The 18,541-nt window shown below is 37.5% G+C and overlaps 1 protein-coding gene and 1 long non-coding RNA gene across 2 annotated transcripts; one reads left to right on the top strand and one right to left on the bottom strand.

The window, feature by feature from the left end:
* Positions 1-1,533: 1,533 nt before the first annotated feature.
* LOC140015846 (uncharacterized) lies at positions 1,534-2,795 on the bottom strand. The gene is made up of 2 exons (XM_072068671.1): positions 2,683-2,795; positions 1,534-2,146 (listed from the first exon to the last, which is right to left on the bottom strand). Exons 1-2 carry the CDS (start codon positions 2,793-2,795, stop codon positions 1,534-1,536), a joined length of 726 nt encoding a protein of 241 aa, XP_071924772.1.
* A 10,858-nt stretch (positions 2,796-13,653) lies between these two features.
* LOC140016088 (uncharacterized) lies at positions 13,654-16,566 on the top strand. The gene is made up of 2 exons (XR_011822434.1): positions 13,654-13,731; positions 16,355-16,566. It is a non-coding gene; the product is annotated as an uncharacterized lncRNA (long non-coding RNA).
* Positions 16,567-18,541: the final 1,975 nt, after the last annotated feature.

Genomic DNA, 18,541 nt, shown 5'->3' with positions numbered 1-18,541 from the left:
TACTTATTTTTTCACCCTACTCAGATTACTCAGTTCGAGATTTGTTAGCAGTTTGGTTACTGACTTGTGCTATTTTGTACTGAAGAGTTTTTCTCAAATGCATTCTTTGGGAGGAGCCTCTAGCTCTGCTCCTATACCTCCGCTTGCTACGGATTTGACCAATTCGACCCCTCTTCCTTCTCCAGTTTCCACCCCATCCGTTCTCGAGGCAGAGAAGGGGAAGAAGAAACGGAAGAAGTCCACGGCCAAGAAGGCCCGAACAAAGGCCACTCCTTCGCCTGTTCGCAAGGGTATTCCCACTCTAGATGCCATGCAGTTCGGGCATTACGGGGTCAATACGGCCGAAGAGTAAGCTCGGACAGCGCCTCCTCCTCATATATGGCAACATTTGAGCACTGTTCCATACGACCCACCTACCAGATTGACCACGCACTCTTATCCTATGCATTTCTATTCGACGTGGAGACTGTCTATCAACGATTGAATTCAATATCCCCAAGTAGTTCGGGAGCTGCTCCAGGGTACCATCCTTCCTCGAGACTATGACCTCATCAAAGTAGCCCCCAATTCTTCTCTCCTACAATATTACTATTCGACGACAGGTCAGGTCGGTTCTGCTTTTCTATTCAGCTTTCTTGTTAAATTTAGAGTGAGAGATTCCCTACGCACCTTTTTTCCCCTGTTCTCGCATGTTAGGTGAATGTTGCTGGTGCCGAACTGGCCAAGAGGTTCGAGAATATGATGAAGTGATGCCCCAGAGCAGGGAGACCAACAACAAGCTGACTATTTAGCTCGACGTCGCCACGTCTGAAGTGGAGGCATTGAAGAAACAGTTGTCTCAAGTTCATATCAACTTTGATCTCAAGATACAGAAGAGTTCTGCCCTTTTTGCTCAGCTAGAGGCCGAACGGAAGAAGTTAGCCGAATTGGAAGATCGATACGCCGCTGCGCTGGAAGAAGGTCGGGGGTTGGGTGTGCGAGAATTCCTGAAGTCTGATGATTTCATGGCCGACCTGGCTATACTGAACACCCCCGTTCTTCAACATGGGTATACCCAGGCACTGGACAAAGTGTGAGGGCTAGGCCTTCCAGGATTCGACATTGGAAAATTTCTCAATTATAATCCTAAGGCAGTAGAGCAGCTCAACCGCCTTGTGGAGGGGTATTCGCGTGGACGCAAACTTGCTGACTTTGTGACCGACCCGTCCCTGCTCGTGACCACACTTGAAGAAGAACAGGAGTGCGAGAGAGAGAGCCGAGCTAAGTAGATTGGGCTTAGGGAGTTCGGTTAGGCTGTAGGGTAGAGTAAGGTGTTGAACCGAGCAGACAGTTTGGTTTCTTCTTTTCATTGTAAATCAACTTCTTTTATTTAATGAAATACTTTGACAGCACTTAGTTTTTTGATACTATACTTTTTATTCTAATGGTTAAGTAAGAACTCCCGAACAGGCTTGAGGGTGTCTATTCAAACCAAAAATAACTGAATCGTGGACATAAATAATAGAGAACTTAAAAAGCTGAAGAAAAGGATAGTCATAACCCTTCAGCAAAAATCTTCAAATTCAAACTGTGCAAAGTGCGTGGGTCCTCTTCGCCATCAAGATAGGCTAACTTGTAGTATCCTGCACGATCTGCCTCTTTTATCAGGTACGAGCCCTCCCACTTCGAATCCAGTTTTCTCATGCTCAGGACTCGATTTACTGAGTTCTTCCTTAGAACCAGATCGTTTGACTTGAAATAGAGATGTCTAACTTTGGCGTTATAATATTGAGCTATTTGCCCCTTATATCTGGCTATCCTGATGGCAGCTTCCTCCCTTTTTTGTTCGAACTGGTCCAGGTTAAACCTTAGTTTTTCTTCGTTATTCTGAGCTATGAAGTTATGTACTCTACCTGACGGCAGACCAATCTCTGCTGGAATCACTGCCTCCGCTCCATGTGTTAGGACAAATGGAGTTTCTTGTGTAACAGTCTGGGGCGTAATTCGATAAGCCCATAGGATGTTAGGCAGTTTGTCTACCCACTTTGTTCGCTCGGATTCTATTCGTGTTTTCAAACCATGTAGAATGGTCCTATTGACGTTTTTCACCTGTTCGTTGGCTTGAGAGTGTCCTACCGAAATGAAATGCTGCTGAATTCCGAGCTCCCTACACCAATCACGGAAAGGATTTTGGGTGAATTGTCGATCATTGTTTGAAACTAGAATTTGGGGTATACTGAACCTGCACACTATATTTTTCAGAAGAGCTTTTGCACTGACCTCCCACTGATAGTATTAAGCAATTCAACTTCTACCCCCTTGGTGAGATAGTCTATGGCTACTATCAAGTGTTCGTATCCTCCCGAAACTCAAAAAAATGGTCCGAACAGGTCAACTCCCCATTGGACAAACGACCATGGACTTTGTAGAGGACTCATCTCCTGTGTTGGGGCATGATGAATTGGCGCATGGAGTTGGCAAGCTTGACATTTTTTCGCCAGTTTGGCGAAGTCCCAGAAGATGGTCGGCCAATAATAACTCATCATCATTTCATTCTTTGTCAGGGCCCTTGGACCGACGTGGTTTCCACAAATGCCCTCATGCAGTTCGCACATGATATACTTTCCTTCTTCGGGCATTATATACTTCAACCATGGATTTAAGTATGACTTTCTGTATAGCATTCCGTTCACTAGCACATACCTTTGCGATTTAAGCAGGAGTTTTCGAACCTCCCTCCTGTCCAAAAGGAACTCTCCCTGGGACAAGTACTTATCCATCCACGAGTTCATCACTTCAATTACAGCTGACTCCATATGTTCGTATGCTCTCTTCATTACGATCTCTACTAAGACTTCCTTGCTCATTGGCCCGAACTAGATAGAGGCCAATTTGGACAAGGTGTCCGCCCTTTTGTTCTGGCACCTCGGGATTTGTTCGATACTGAACTGGTCGAACAGGCTTTTTAGCTCGCATGCTCTATTTGTATATTTCCTCAAGGGCTCCTTCTTGATCTCATATTTTCCCAAGACTTGGTTCACTACTAATTGCGAATTGCTGTAAACTTTTAATGACTCAGCCCCTATCTTACTGGCTACCTCCATCCTATGATCAGGGTTTCATATTCGGATTCGTTCTTAGATGCCTTAAAGTCAAATCTCAAGGCATAGGCTAGTTCTTCTCCCGTGGGGCTGATGAGGAGCAACCCAACTCTACACCCCTTTCTACCAGACGTTCCATCGACATATAATGTCCACGCCAGGGTGATTTGTTCTGTCTTTGCCTTGGGCTGTTCGAGCTTCTGCCCCCTATCCTGCCTTCGTGTACTCCGAAGGAGACTCCCTTTACAATGAAATCGGCCAGTGCATGAGCTTTAATGGCAGTTCGGGGTAGGATCTTGAGGTCATGCTCAGACAATTCAACAGCCCATTTGACCGTCCGACCCGATGCATCGGGTTTCGGCAAAATCTGCTTTAGTGGTTGGTCAGTCACGACCACTATAGAATAAGACTGAAAGTATGACCTAAATTTTCGAACTGCGTAGATGAGCGCCAAGACGTGCCTCTCTATAGGTGAGTATCAGGTTTCAGCTCCTTATAAGGCCCTGCTCACGTAGTACATTGGCTTTTGAATTTTGTCTTTTTCTCTAATTAATACTGCACTAACTGCCTCTTCTCCTACAGCCAAATACATGAACAGAGTTTCACCCTGTTCGAGAGAAGTCAGTATGGGCAGTTCGGGAATATGCGTTTCATTTCCTCGAATGCCTTTTGACATTCTGTTGTCCATTCGAAATTTGACCCCTTCTTCAGGGTCTTGAAGAAAAGAGACCTCCGAACAGTTGACTGTGACAGGAATTTGCGTAGGCGGCCATCCTACCAGTTAGACGTTACACTTCTTTGATGTTTTTTGGGGATATCATATCCATAATGGCTTTTAACTTGTCGGGATTAGTTTTAACTCCATCTTTGGATATCATGTACCCTAAAATCTTTTCCTAACCTGACCCCAAACGTGCATTTCTTGAGGTTTAACCTCACCTGTGATTTTTGAAGTATATTAAAAATTTCTCTAAGGCTCGAAATGAACTGACCATGAGTCCAACTTTTGATTAGCGCATCATCTATGTGACCTCCATGTTGCGGCCTATTTGATTTTTGAACAGCTTGTTGACCAACCTCTGGTACGTTACTCCTGCATTCTTCAACCCAAAAGACATAGTAACATAATAGTACGTTCCATATTCAGTTATAAATGGAATTTTTTCCTGATTTTCCTCGGCCATGGCTATCTGTGGTACCCCTTGAAAGCATCCAAGAAGCAGAAATCCTCATATCCCATAGTTGAATCTATGAGCAAATCTATTCGGGACAAAGGGTAGCAATCATTTGGGCAAACCCTGTTCAGGTCGGTCAAATCTATACACATCCTCCAAGCCTTATCATCATTCTTTACCAACACAGGATTGGCCAACCAGGTCGGGTAGTAGATCTCCTTCGCGATCTTAGCTTCCAAAAACTTGGCTACCTCTTGCTTAACAACCTCATTTCGTTCAGGAGCAAAACTCATTTTCTTTTGCTTTACTGGCCGGATGTTAGGATCCACATGCAATTTATGAACAGCAAGTTCGGCGAGAATTCTAGGCATGTCATCCGCACTTCATGCAAAAATTTCTACATACTCTATTAATAGGGATTCCAGCGCCTCTCTGTTCAACTTGCTCAAGAGCGAGCCGACCCTTATCACCCGACCTAGGTGCTCTTGGCTAAATGGAATTTCAAGCAGCTCTTCATCTGTCTCAACATTTTTGCTCCTCTCCACTGGCTCTAAGGGTTCTAAACAAGCGGTTTGGGCCACCAACTTTTCCTTTCCCTTCAGAGTTGCAATGTAACATGCTCGAGCCACTTCTGGATCCCCCTGTACCTCAACTACTCCCTTCGACGTAGGGAATTTCAAACTCGGGTGTAAGATGGAACAAACAGTTCGGAGGGCATTCAGGGTAGGCCGTCCTAGGATCATATTGTATGACGACGGCTCTTTTATCACAGCAAAATTGACCGAGACAATTCGGCACTTTGACGATGTGTCTACTATAACCACGAGCGTTATCATCCTCTCAAGTTTGATCGGTGGCCCTGCAAATCCAATAAGAGAAGTTCGGACCAGAATAAGTTACTTATCCTCTAACTGCAACTCTTTGAACGTCTTATAGTACAATACTTCAATGGCACTCCCATTATCTATGTACACCTTCTTTACTTTGTAATTACACGTTACCACCTCTATAACAATAGCTTTATTGTTATTAGAGGCTAGGGGAACCGTATCTTCGAGTCCGTACATTATTTCCTCATATATTTTTAACCGTTTACTCGTTTTGTCCCTACTGGGAGAGGGCGATTACTTCGCCGAGCTATATGACTATGCCCACTAACGAGTCCCCCAACTATGGTATTGATTACTTCAACCAGATTCTGTATCTCCGGTTTTAGAGTTCGATCTTTGTTTCCCTGGAACCGGAAAAGGTCTTATTTTCCCGCTTGTACTTCCTTCTCCTCTGTTCAGTTCGACCATTGTGAATGAACTGCCTAAGGTGCCCCCTTTTTATCAGGTCTTCGATATCTTTTTTGAGGTCTCAACAGTCTTCTGTATCATGTCCTACCTCCTGGTGTTATGCACAATACAAGTTTTGGTTCCTTTTGTTCTTATTGCTAGATAACCTCCTCGGAGGTCATGAGAGACTTTCAGCCTCCATAATGGCCAGTATTTTGGCCCTAGGTGCAGTGAGAGGAGTCCAACACCTCTCCCCCCCAGTGTTCAACCCTTCGACAGTCGCTCAAATATGCTCCTCCGTGGCTGGCTGCCTCGCGTATTCACTAGATTTGCATTTTTTCTCCTTCTCTCATCTCTCTGTTTTTCCTGTTCACTCTTCAGACGATTGGCTTCTTCGGCGTTGGCCTTTTCATGAGCTCGATCTAGTATTTTTCGAACTAACTTAAGAGGTTTTTTCACAAATTTTGTATATAACTTTTGTAAGCGCAGCCCATTAATGAAGGCTGTCATGACCACCTTGTCATCTCGATCACGGATTTGAAGGGATTCATTGTTAAATCGCACCATGTACTCCCACAAGGATTTCTCCGATTTCTACCGAACTGCCATCAGATGAGCAGTATTCTTGGAGAAGGCTCGGGACGAGACGAACTAAACTGCGAATAGGAAAGCGAGCTGCCCGAAAGGTCTTATGGATCTGGGAGACAGCCCTTGAAACCATTAGCGTGCCTTTCCTTAAGAAACATTGGGAAAGTTTTGCACCAAACAGCATCAGCAGTGGTCTGCAATCGCATGTGAGTTAAGAACGCGAACAGATGATCTTCCGGATATGTGGTGACATTATAGGCTTTCATGCTTGGTATCTTGAACCTGGGCGAAGGGAGTAGTTCTCGATGTTCGATCTGAAAGGAGAGGAAGAGTACCTATCCTCCTCAGGATCTAAGAGTAGGTCCAGTTCATCCCGCACTAGGTATTCTTCACGCTTTGGAGAATACCCTTTCCCCCGGAAAGACGCAAAGTGGTCTATTCGGGAGTTCTTATAGGAAGATTCGAAAGCTTCCATCCGATCCTGTGAAGGTTCTTTTCACATTCGTTTCCGCCAGGGGTGCGGACTTCCTGTTCCCGAATCTGACGGTTCTTCTTTACCCTCCTTCTGGGCCTCAGGACCTGGGTCACAACAATCCCCCCTTTTACTGCTCAGGTAGTTCATGATTGCTTCGAAAGTGGACAGATTCTCCACCACTGCTTGCACCAATTGTTCAGGTGGGATTCGAGAGAGATCTGTTCCCTTCTCAACTTGGGTCGGACCATGGTGAGGATTTTGTGGATCGCTCTGCTTGTTCCCCCTAGCTCCTTAGTGTTCTTCTAAGATCGGGTCTTCGACATGGTTTGCAAGGAAAAGCAAGCGTTCCCACAGACGGTGCCAATTAATGAGTATAGCGAGATTACAATCAGAGCAGAGCTCGCGTGTATGCTTCCGAACTGACCTGCAATGGACAAACAGGGGGATTAGCTCCTCGTTGTGATTCCGATGCTCAAGTCAGTTGAGAAATAAGAGAAAGTAACTATATTGTATGGTGCTGTATGTGTGCGCGCGTACCTTTCTTGGTCCCTCCATTCCTTATTTATAGAGTCCTGTGGGATGGTCTGGCAAGAGTCCTAAGTTATCCCACTACCTTTAATGGCTATCCCAAATATGAGTCCTACTAGGTCACGGGAGGTGGAGTTCATTTGGATTCTACCTATGGCCTTACCCAACGGGTCTGGAGTCCACCCCTTGTTTGGACTCTTGGAGGCCCGTGGCTGAGGTTCGAACTGACAAGTCTGCACTGCCGAGCAGACTAGCCGAATTGACAAGTGTCACTGGGAGAATTGACCCTTCTACACCTTGCAAAATAGGGAATGCTAGGATTGGAAAAGCAATATTACATTTGGGTGCTTCAATAAATATTATGCTACATTCTATTTATAATTCTCTGATTCCTGGGCTTTTAAAAGAAATGAATGTCATTATGCAACTTGCTAATAGGTTTAATACATATCGTGATTTTGATTTGAAGAATATTTTAGTTCAGGTTGATAAATTGGTTTTTCTGCAAATTTCTATTATTAGATACGAACGATAATTCTTCTGATTCATCCCCAATTTTGTTAGGTAGACCCTTTTGTATGACATCTAGAACAAAAATTGATGTTTATTTAGGAACTTTAACCAAGGAATTTAATGGTAAAATTATAAAATTCAATATCGATGATACCATGAAATATCCTAATGAGGCACATTCCATTTTTGTTATAGATATAATTGACGCTTTCATGTAGCAAAAATTTGAATTCAATGATGAAGATGCATTGAAGGTTGCACTCAATAGTAGTTTGGATCCAGAAGAAATGCCAACAATTACAAGGAAATTTGAGTTGTTTCTTGATTAAGCACAAGACAATATCTAACTAAAGATGTTAAAAAAAGGCGCTACTTCAAAAGCAACCCAAGAGTTTCAATTTTTACTCATTTTGTATTTTTATTTCCTATTTTCATGCAAAAATTAAGTTTATTTCATTTCTTTTTGGCAGAAAACATTTTGTTGTAGGGCATGGGTGCGTGCTATGAAACTTTTTTTTTATTAAAGGTGATTTCTTAGACAGAAGACTTTATCTTATAAAATATGTCCACATTCTATGGTAAAGGTGAATTGGTGATTTTAAAGTTTGGATAGACAGAAGACTCTTGCTTCTACAGCTTGACCATGCTTTACAACAGAAGTCCTCAGTTAAAAAAAAATGTAGTTTGGACATACTCACGTCTTATACTATGTTTTTATTTCTTTTCTTTCTTTTGCCCTAATTTGCTTTCTCTTTTGTTCTTTGTTTCTTTTCCCTAATAGCATCTAACATTGCTACTCCACCCTCATCACCAATGACATCTCCTTATTGTTGAGTCACCACTCCACCATCTCCGCGATCCAAAATTGAAACTCAATGCATACTTTATCCACATTAGATTTCGACCTCTCATTTCTCCCCAATATGCTTAGTTATGTAATCAAGGGAGTCCTCTTATTTTTCCTTTTTACCTTTTATTTTCATCCATTGAGGTCAAGAAGCAAGTATGATTAGTGTAAATTACTAGCTTGAGTATTTTATTTTCTTGACAATTAACTTGAATAATAGATGTTCAAGATTTGATATAATTTTGACTAATTTTGTAAGTTTTTGAGTCTAATAACCAATTCATTTAAGGGAAAAATCCACTTTTCGCCCTTAAATTTTGAGTTAGGAAAACATTTAGTTTCCAAACTTTTAGACGCACCACATTTAGTACATGAATTAATTATTTTGGGCCACATTTAGTTCAAAAAAGGTAAAATATTTAATTTGTACGGAGAAGGCTAATGTAGCCGTTGATTTTGATTGAGAAATTATTTTTACTTAACGGCCACGTGCCAAACACGTGACTTTCTCCATCAAAATTAAGCAATTTACCATTTTTGGATTAAATGTGGCAAAAAATAATTAATTCATGTACTAAACATGGTACGTCTAAAAGTTTGGGAACAAAATGTGTCCCTGACTCAAAGTTTAGGGACGAAAAGTGGATTTTTCCCATTCATTTAAAGTTGCTTCATTTTCTTGTTGAGTAGTATCACACATGATTTGATCATTTTAGAACTTGCTTTTTGTACATGTTGAGACCACATTTTTGAATTTGATCCATTGAAATAACAAGAACAATTTGGTTGAACCCTCTTGACTTACTAAAGGCCTACCTTGATTATGTTTTCCCCTTAATTAACCTTGTTTGAGCCTTGACCTATTCTTTGTTAAATTACCATAATTGTTACCCTAAGACTTTTTGTTCATATCTTCTTGTTTGGACCTCGTATTGAAAGAATGCCTTAAACTCATTACATGAAAACTCAAAGTATTGTTGCAAGGTTATGATCGAAGCTAGCAAGTGTGTTTGTGCTTCAATGTTAGTTATGTCTTGCTAAAAAATAAAAAGAAAAATATGAAAAACAATAGAGAAAAAAATTATTGTGTAGTGCTCTTGTATATATGCATTGTGTTTTGATAGTTAGGCAGGTCCTTTGTTATGTTTGCATTTGCCAAGTTTTGGAGAATATATTGGCCTGCCTTAAAGTACACATCTAAATGAAAATGGTGTTTGACTTCATGCAACAAATTGTGGGCATTTCCTTTGATATGTGTAGTCTAAATTTCCCTTTTATCCAACTCTTTACGTAGACCCTATTACAACTCTTGTAAAGATACTTGAGTTTTTGCATTAAGTTCATATTTTGTGTAAAGATGTGATATATTAGCAAGTTTATGGTAATGGCATTCCATAATATTGATTTGAGTGTTAAATGCTCCTTTAAATATTTGGAGTGTAAGAGTTGTTGAATCTCATACAACTTGATTTCGATGAAATTGTTGAGAAAACATGATACTTGTGCTAGTATGGTGTACTATGAAACATTTGCCATCTTGATTGTAATTTTGGGGATAGTGAATGGTTGAGGGCAAGAATTGTTTTGGTGTGGAGCAATTTGATAGGGAATTAATTGTGTATTTTATTTATGAATATTCTCTTTCAATTTTGGCCAAATTTGGTACTATGTGTTGTGTTCTACTTATATTTTATGTTTGGTATTATTTTTAGGAAGTTGTGATTAAAAAGATCTTAAAAATGAAATTTCCAGTAGACTTCATTCTATAAGACGTGGGCACGTCTAGATTTCTAGGAGAAATTCAAACGTTGCGGGATTTGAAGTTGGCCTTGCTTGAGATTTTTGCTGATCAAATGTCGCGCCCCATTTTTTAATGAAAATTAAAGTGTTTATGAATTTTTGATTAATTTTGGGAAAATGCATTTTTAATTAGAAAATGAACAAAGAAATGAATTTTGTTTAATTTTGAGTAAAAATAAGTTTTTTATTTTTAGAAAATAAAGAAAAAAATGGGCCTAAATAGGACTTAAAGTGCGACGATTTTGACCCAAAAATAATAGTTTAAAAAGAGTTTTTAATGAAAAAATAGGAGTCGCTACTTGGTATTGAATTAAGGTATACCAAGTCACCTAAAATGAATTTTTTAAAGAAAAATTAAAGAAAACCCTTTTTAAACGACTCCAAGTCTGCGAAAATCAAGAGAAAAGGGGTCGGGAGTCACATTTGAAGAAATGGAAAGCAAGGATAAAATCCAAGGCATCCTTTCAACCTAGCCAAGAGCTAGTTGCATGATTTAGTCAAAAATTTTCTTATTTTAATCTAAAAATTTATCACATTTGGATGTCACTATATGGATGCAAAACCTAAACCTAGTGGTGGATCGAGTGGGGCAAAATATCTTTTCAATACTTAATTGGTATCAATCACATTAATTGTGATGCTGAAGTTGACTTTTTGAACAGGTCACAAATATGCAAGAATATGAGACTTGAAGGAAAGAAAAGAACATAATAATAATTTTACAAATATACATGACCTAAAGGAATGCATCATAACAGGTGCGGGGGGCTAATATTCGTGACTTCAATTTTTCCTTTAATAAAGGGAATACGAGTGTGCTAAGACTAGAAAGCAATACTCGCCCATATCCCATATTCAAGGGGTATTTCTCCTATTTAATCAAGCAAAATGATCTAACCTAGTTCTAACTTTTCTTAAATGAAATGCAAGTCTAATGTCATGATTCACACATAGGGGAAAGGAATATACATATAGAGGAAATATAGAATAAAGGATATACATATAGGGGGAATATGGGATAAGGGATGTACGTGTAAGGGAATACCATGCAAAATGATAAAAAAATCCTAAAAAATAGAAACTATGCATGAAATGTAGTGATTGTCATGCAAACATGGTGTAGTGCGTGGACGGTTCCTAAGGGTCTAGCGTTGGACTAACCCATGTCTATACATCTTCCCTAGCATTGGACTAGCTAGAAAATGGGAAAGAGGACCACAACTAGCATTGGACTAGTGTGGAATCGAAAAAAGGAGCCATAACTAGCATTGGATTAGTGTGGTAACGACATGCATTTATTATAATCAAATAAATCATGTAAAATATAATAAAGCAAATATACACATAAATCACATATAGTACATAGTACATGAGTATGATATATAGATGCAAGGTCCTAAGAAAGCAAGTAACACATAAACACACAAGCATGCAAAACACATAAAGCAAATAAACCAAATAAAACCTTAATTATTACATTGGGGGCCTTAACTACAATCTAAAGGGGAAATAAATAAATAAATAAATAAAATAAATACCTAACTATTACAATTTTGGCATTTAAATGCCTTTCGAATAATCAAAATTAAATTAAAATAAATACACAAAACTAAAAGAAATAAAGTGACTAAATAAATAGATAAATGAAATAAAATAAAAACATTCAAAAATCATGCAATTACTCATGTAAAATCATATAGAAGCACATAGGATCAAATAAAATAAAGAAATAAAAATAAAGAATATAGTATACTTCTCTTGAATTGGTGACCTAAGAAAATGGAAATTTTCTTGTTTACCCTCCAAAACAAATAAAAAGGTCAAGGCATCACTTTAATTAACAAATAATCACATGAAATGAAAATAAACACGAAATTGAATCAATTAAAGTATTTACATAAAAATAAACAACCCATGCCCAAGAAATTAAAACAAACAAGGACCTAATTGAAATAATTAAAAAGTTTTAGGGGTCAAATCCTTATTATTATAAATATTAAGGGTCTAAAATAAAATAAGATAAAGTCAAGGATTTAAGATAAAGCCTACCAAAACTAAATGCTAAAATTCAAAATCCTCTCATAAACAAAAATATTACCCAAATATTTAATTGTTTTACTAAAAATCCAAATAAAAACTATAAATCTAGCAAAATTTATTAAACCTTTAAATTTCATCCTAAAATTCACTACAAATCTATCCAAAAATCATATCAAATCATATCAAAGAAAAATTAAGATTTTAAAGGGACAAAATTGATTAAATTTCCAATATTTGGGCCAAATTAGCATTATGGGGAAATTTGGGGCAAAAGTATAATTTTTCAAAAATATTCATGCAGCCTGGACAAAGCTTTCTTATTCTTTCGCAACTTCAGAAGCTTTTCTGCAACTTCCTTTGCTGCTTCGAACAACAACAGAGGCAAATTTGTAACAACAATCTCAAGAAATCAACCTCAAGTTCCCGTTAAACGACATAAGCTTATCATCAAGGTAGCATACAAACGGGAAAGGAAATCTAGAATGGGAAAAGCTGGCAAGTTCCAAGTTCATTCACAGATTTCTGGGTTTCCTTCTACAATTTTGCAGCTTATCCTACGTAGATAATTCCCTACAAAAAGTCGAACAAAACCCATTATTTCATCCACCAAAACCCACATAAACCTCCATTCATCATTGTTAACAGAATCCAACATAATTGCCCATCGTTAGCAGATTCAACGAGGAGAAATCAGATGAAGAAAGTGGCAAAGAACATATGATGTTAGCGTTTTGGACAAAACCAGATCTGGGACCCTGAAAAACGAAATTTACGTGACCTCACTATCAAAACCAAACATCTGACCCTCTCTAAACCCCAGTCTACACGCATCTTGAGCCATCAAAATCACACCTTTGAAACAACAAGGGTCACAAAGTGGGACATCAAGATTGCATGCGTGATGAAGAAAACTCATGCGAGTGGTCCAGCGAAATTCATAGGGAAGTGTTAGATTGACCAAACAAGGAGTATTCATTATCTGCTGATGAACTTGCAAGAGAATGAAACCAAAGGAATGGGCAGATGATGTTTCAAAGGAGTTTTCGAAAATTTGCAGATGCACCAGCAACGATGATGTAAAACCCACGGTTTTTTGGCACCTGCTTATATTATTTTGTTTTTATTTTCCAATTAATCAAGAATCTAAACTTACTATGGTAAAAGAAAAAATAAAATAAAATAACTATAGGATGGGATAAGAGTTCATAATAAACTTAAACTCTTATCTAAACCATCTACCAGTGGTTAGTGCCAGGGTTTAGGATTTTATCGAAAGCATAGGAAGAAAAATAACACACAAATCCTACCTTGTTTTTGTCTGCCTCTCCTAGAGCAAGAGCCATCAGAGGATAGAGAAGGAGAAGCAAACAACACCGCCAATCGATCAGACGACTAGGCACACAAACCTGTAAGTCCCAAGTTCACGCAAAAACTTCTCTTTTAAGTTTTAGTAATTGCATTAATTGCCTTAGAAATTTTACGGATATGTATGGTTGCTATATATATGTAGATATATATGTTTTTAGGAAGATTCATATATGGATTCGTAGCTTTGGTTAAATAAGGTTGCCCAAATTTGTTGGAGGAAAAACAGAAAAAAAAAACAAAAACAAAAACACCGCTGCTCTATTTTGGCTAGGCAACAGAAAGAAAAAAAAAATGGGGGCCGCCATCACTGGCGACAGAGAAAAGAATTGGCAAAGGTTGGTCTTCGGCCAACCCAAGACAGAAAAAAAAAACAAAAAAAAAATGCCAACACGTGTTGCTGACAATAGGCCAGCAATGGCAGAAAGCCTTGGGGTCACAAATGACCCCAATGAAAGAATTGGCCATCGGTCAACCAAGTCAAGAATGGTTGGCCGATGGGTCCAACCCAAAAGAATTTTTTTTTAAAAAAAAAAGGGAGAAAGATGGTTGGCCATTTTGGCCAACCAATGAAAACAAAGCGACCATGGTCAAAAAGGAAAAGAGGTAATTTAGATGTTAACCTTCTGGCCAACCATGGCTCTAACCCGAAGAGGGAAAAGGGATAATTTAGATGTTAATCAAATAGAAGACAAAATAAATAAATGTTTAATAAATAAATTTTGAATATAACTAGTCCATTTTTATAGGTTATCGTAGGCATTAAAATTCAGGACCCAATTTAAAGTAATTGTTAGAATTGAAGAATTAGTCATGTAAAATTATACTTAATTAATTACGTCTAAGATACTTAAAAAAAAATCTAAAACATCATAATCTAGCCTTATTAAGTCAATTTAGACAATGTAAGATAAGTTCTAAATTGTAAAACGAGATACTTAAAATCATAATAATAATATTACTAATAATAATAACAATAAAGAATAATTAATTAATTAAACAATTATAGTAAGAATAATAACAATATGGACTTGGAAGAAATAAATTAAGGATATAAACGAAAATAACAATGTAAATACGAGTGGAAAAACTAAGATGATAATTATAATAATAAGTCAATATATATATACATGTATACATAAATAATAATAACACCTACACACGCATAAAAGTAGAAATAAAGAGAAAGGTAACAGTAATTGATTAACACATATATATATATATACATATATATATATATATACATATATATATATATATACATATATATATATATATATATATATATATATATATATATATATATATATATATATATAGTGGTAATAAAATAAAGTAGCGATGCCTAGGACGATAATAATAATGAATAATTATAAATTATAAATATGTGTAGTAAGATAATAGTCAAGATAATAAACATGAATATGAATAATTACTTTCTTTTAAATTAGGGAACTTTACAAAAAGGGAAACTTTTCAAATTAAGAAACTTTCCAAAAATAGAAACTTTCTAAAAATAGACACTTTCCAAATTAGGAAACTTTCCAATAATAGAAATCATCCAATTTAGGAAAAATGCTGGTAGGGTTCAAATAATGGTCTAGACATGAATCTTCGACTTACTCAGAGTTTGTATATTTATGCATTTATAGGAAATAACAACTAATTAGGAAACCTATGCATTTGATAGGTACGGTCCCAGTTTAAAAAATCTAAGGAAGTTCCAATCGAGCAGCCAAACGAATGTAGGTGGTACTTATCCTTCTGAGATTTCAAAGGTGCAAAAATGAAATTTTTGTTTTCAATCTTATTTTGTTGTGTTGACTCGAAATATATTTGATTAAATGCTTTATTTGGATATTTATGAAAGTTATATTTTTACTAAACAAAAATGGACCATGTGACTTATTTGAAATGTTTTGATATGTTATTATATACCAAACAAGTTAAATCTTTTATGAAATCAAAGATTTATGTACGTGACGTGTGAAATGAATTTTTGACAAGTAAAACTCAAAACAGTCATGGAATAGATGGTAGGGGCTATAGTCCTGTTTAATCATCATGGTAGTCTGGTATAAAGTCCGACCGATTGACAAAGCCATGGTAGCTTGGTATAAAGTCCGACCGATTGACCCATGTATGAAATGAGACCAATTGGTAGTCATGAAACCTATTGGTCGCCCACCTAGAAGGGGTTTAATCTCTAGGCTAAGTACTCAGTAGCCCGTCATCACATGTACTTGTTATGAGCTAAGATGAAATGATTTATGAGTTGATATGGAATGATTTATGACCTAATCTGAAATGAGACTTATGAACTGATTTATGAATTGATCTATGAGTGGATGTGAAGAGACTTGTGAATTGAGACGAAATGATTTACAACATTATGATTTTTCATGTTCATTTATCAATAAGGTGCTTTTAAATTGCTTGCTAGTTGTTACTACTGATTGTTTTATAAATGACGTTACTTTCAAATTTTGGATGTGATCGATGTGCAAATGATTTGATTTGTATCTATATATATATATATATATATATATATATATATATATATATATATATATATCTGTAAAGCTACGAGTACATGATCCGACAGAGAGGTAGTTATTACCTACTAGGCAATTTGTTGCTTAACTCACTTTTTACCATCCTTGCAGATTCTAAAGAGTATGAGTTTGTTTATGTAGAAGACCCTGAGGACGACTTTTATTAGCTTTAAGTGAATAGAAGTTGGCAGGCTAGCTATTTCTAGATGTTAGTCTTATTTATTTTCGATTCCGCTGTTTCTATTAGAAAATAAATGTACGAACATATTGGATATTCGTAGACTACCTTTTTATGAGATATGTACCGCACTTTACTTTAGTTATATTATTTCGTACTTTGGAAGTTTAGACTAGTTAAATGATGCCTTGTATTCTTGAGTGGGATTTGAGAATACGGCGGATATCACGTGACGGGCACATGCGGGCTCGGGGCATGACAGATAATCCACTACTTTGGAAGGCAAATTTAGAGGCTTCCTTGACATTTTTTCTCCACAAGATCTGAATAAGAATTGCTCGCCTCACTCTGTAGATGTTCCAGATCAATTAACACCTCCAAGAAGAGGTCGATTAAACCGAGAAAATTGCAGTTCAATATGGCAGAAAATCAGTCTGTCACCCAAAAAACACAGCCTGAACTTTTCTCCTTTTTTTTTCCGATCTTTCTCCCTCCTTTTCCTCTCTCACTCTCCTTAGATGTTCCTCCTTCTTTTTCTTCCAACCCTCTTCCTTTGTAGCGTCTCTTCCCTTGCTCTCGGTCCCTTTTTTTTTTAGTTTTTCTTTCTCTTGTTTCTAGCTCTTTTTCTTCCCCAGCCGCAGCTTCCTTTTGGTTTTTTTTTCTCCTTTCTCTCATTTTTCCTCAGCCCCAAAACCCTCTTTTTTCAGATTTCCCCAAGCACCTTGCTGCCCAAATTCTCCCCTACTTTCTCTAGCCGTCACTTCCTTTTGTTTCTTGCCTTGCTCCCTCTGGTTTTTCCTCAATCTCCCCCTTGCTTGCTCAGCCACCTTCTCTCTATTTCTCACTGTCGGTTAACCCCTTCGAAACCCTTTCTTCCCTGCTTTCTTTCTCTCCCTCAGCTCTTTCTTAGTTTTTCCTTTTCCTTTTTCTCCTACCCGTAGCCCCCCCCCCTTTTTTTTTTTGCTTTCTCTTTTCAGTTTTCCTCTCCCCCACCAGTTCTCACGAAGCTCCTTCCTCTCCTCCTTTTATTTATTTTTTTCAGATTTTCCCCAGTTTTTTCTTCTCCCCTCCGTCACCTTCCCTCTATTCCCCTGCTCTCTCGCAACCTTCAGCTGCCCTCTAGTCTCAATCTTCCCTCTCTTGGTTTCCTCGTCACTTTCCTTTTTTTTCCTTTTTGCTCTCTTCCTTCCCCTTGGCCCTGACAACTCTCTAGCCTAGCCGCCAAGCTCCCTCATTTGTTTTTTCCAGTTTCCTTGCTTGGTTTCTCCCTCAGCCCCTGTAGCTAGTTTTCTTTCTTTTTTCTCTTTTCATCACCACCCGAGCTCTCCTTGATTTTTTCTTTTTCCTTTTTTTTTGGCTTTCCTCCCAAAAATCCCCTCAATCAACAAGTGTCATCCTACTTATCAAATAATAGGGGTATTTGTCTAAATTCTATCCATCACACCTAGCCCTCTTGCATGGCCCCCACTTGGCTACTATCCCCCTAATACACTGGTCTAATAATCCCCAATTACACTTGTCTTCTTATTTTATTTATTTATTATATATTTTCCATAAACAAGTTAGGTGAACAAAAAAATAAAATGTTAATTTCTCATTACACAATTTTATTTATCTTAAAAAAATGAATCTAAACGGTATAAAGATAAATTTTGAATTGTTTCTGAGAATTTTTCCTTTCTCAGAAATTTAATGCAAAAATATCTTAAAAATAAAAATTATGAACCTAACTTATAAAAATAAACAAAAGTTAACTATCATTTAATCAATAAAATAAAACCAAAGTTGAATTAAATAACAAATAAAGCTAAAATTGGATTAAATATAAATAAAGCTAAAATTAAATTAAATAAATGAAATTTTGGTGTTTACAACTTGCCCCTCTTTGTCTGAGTTCCGAAAAGATTCGAGACAAAGACGCAAACACCAAATACTTACCTATAATTATTCTGCCGTGAACTGAAATAAGCAAACATAAAAAAGAGGTTAGTGGGATAAAACCCGAACCTGCCGCAACATCGGTTAGTGGGATCAAACCCGAACCTGCCGTCAATAACGTCGGTCAGTGGGATCAAACCCGAGTCTGCCATCAATAACATCAGTCAGTGAAATCAAACCCG

The sequence above is a fragment of the Coffea arabica genome, chromosome 10c (genome assembly GCF_036785885.1).
Source record: "Coffea arabica cultivar ET-39 chromosome 10c, Coffea Arabica ET-39 HiFi, whole genome shotgun sequence".
NCBI classification, from domain to species: Eukaryota; Viridiplantae; Streptophyta; class Magnoliopsida; order Gentianales; family Rubiaceae; genus Coffea; species Coffea arabica.
The sequence above is the reverse complement of the archived record's forward strand: the minus strand, read 5'-3'. Positions and strand labels throughout refer to the sequence as shown.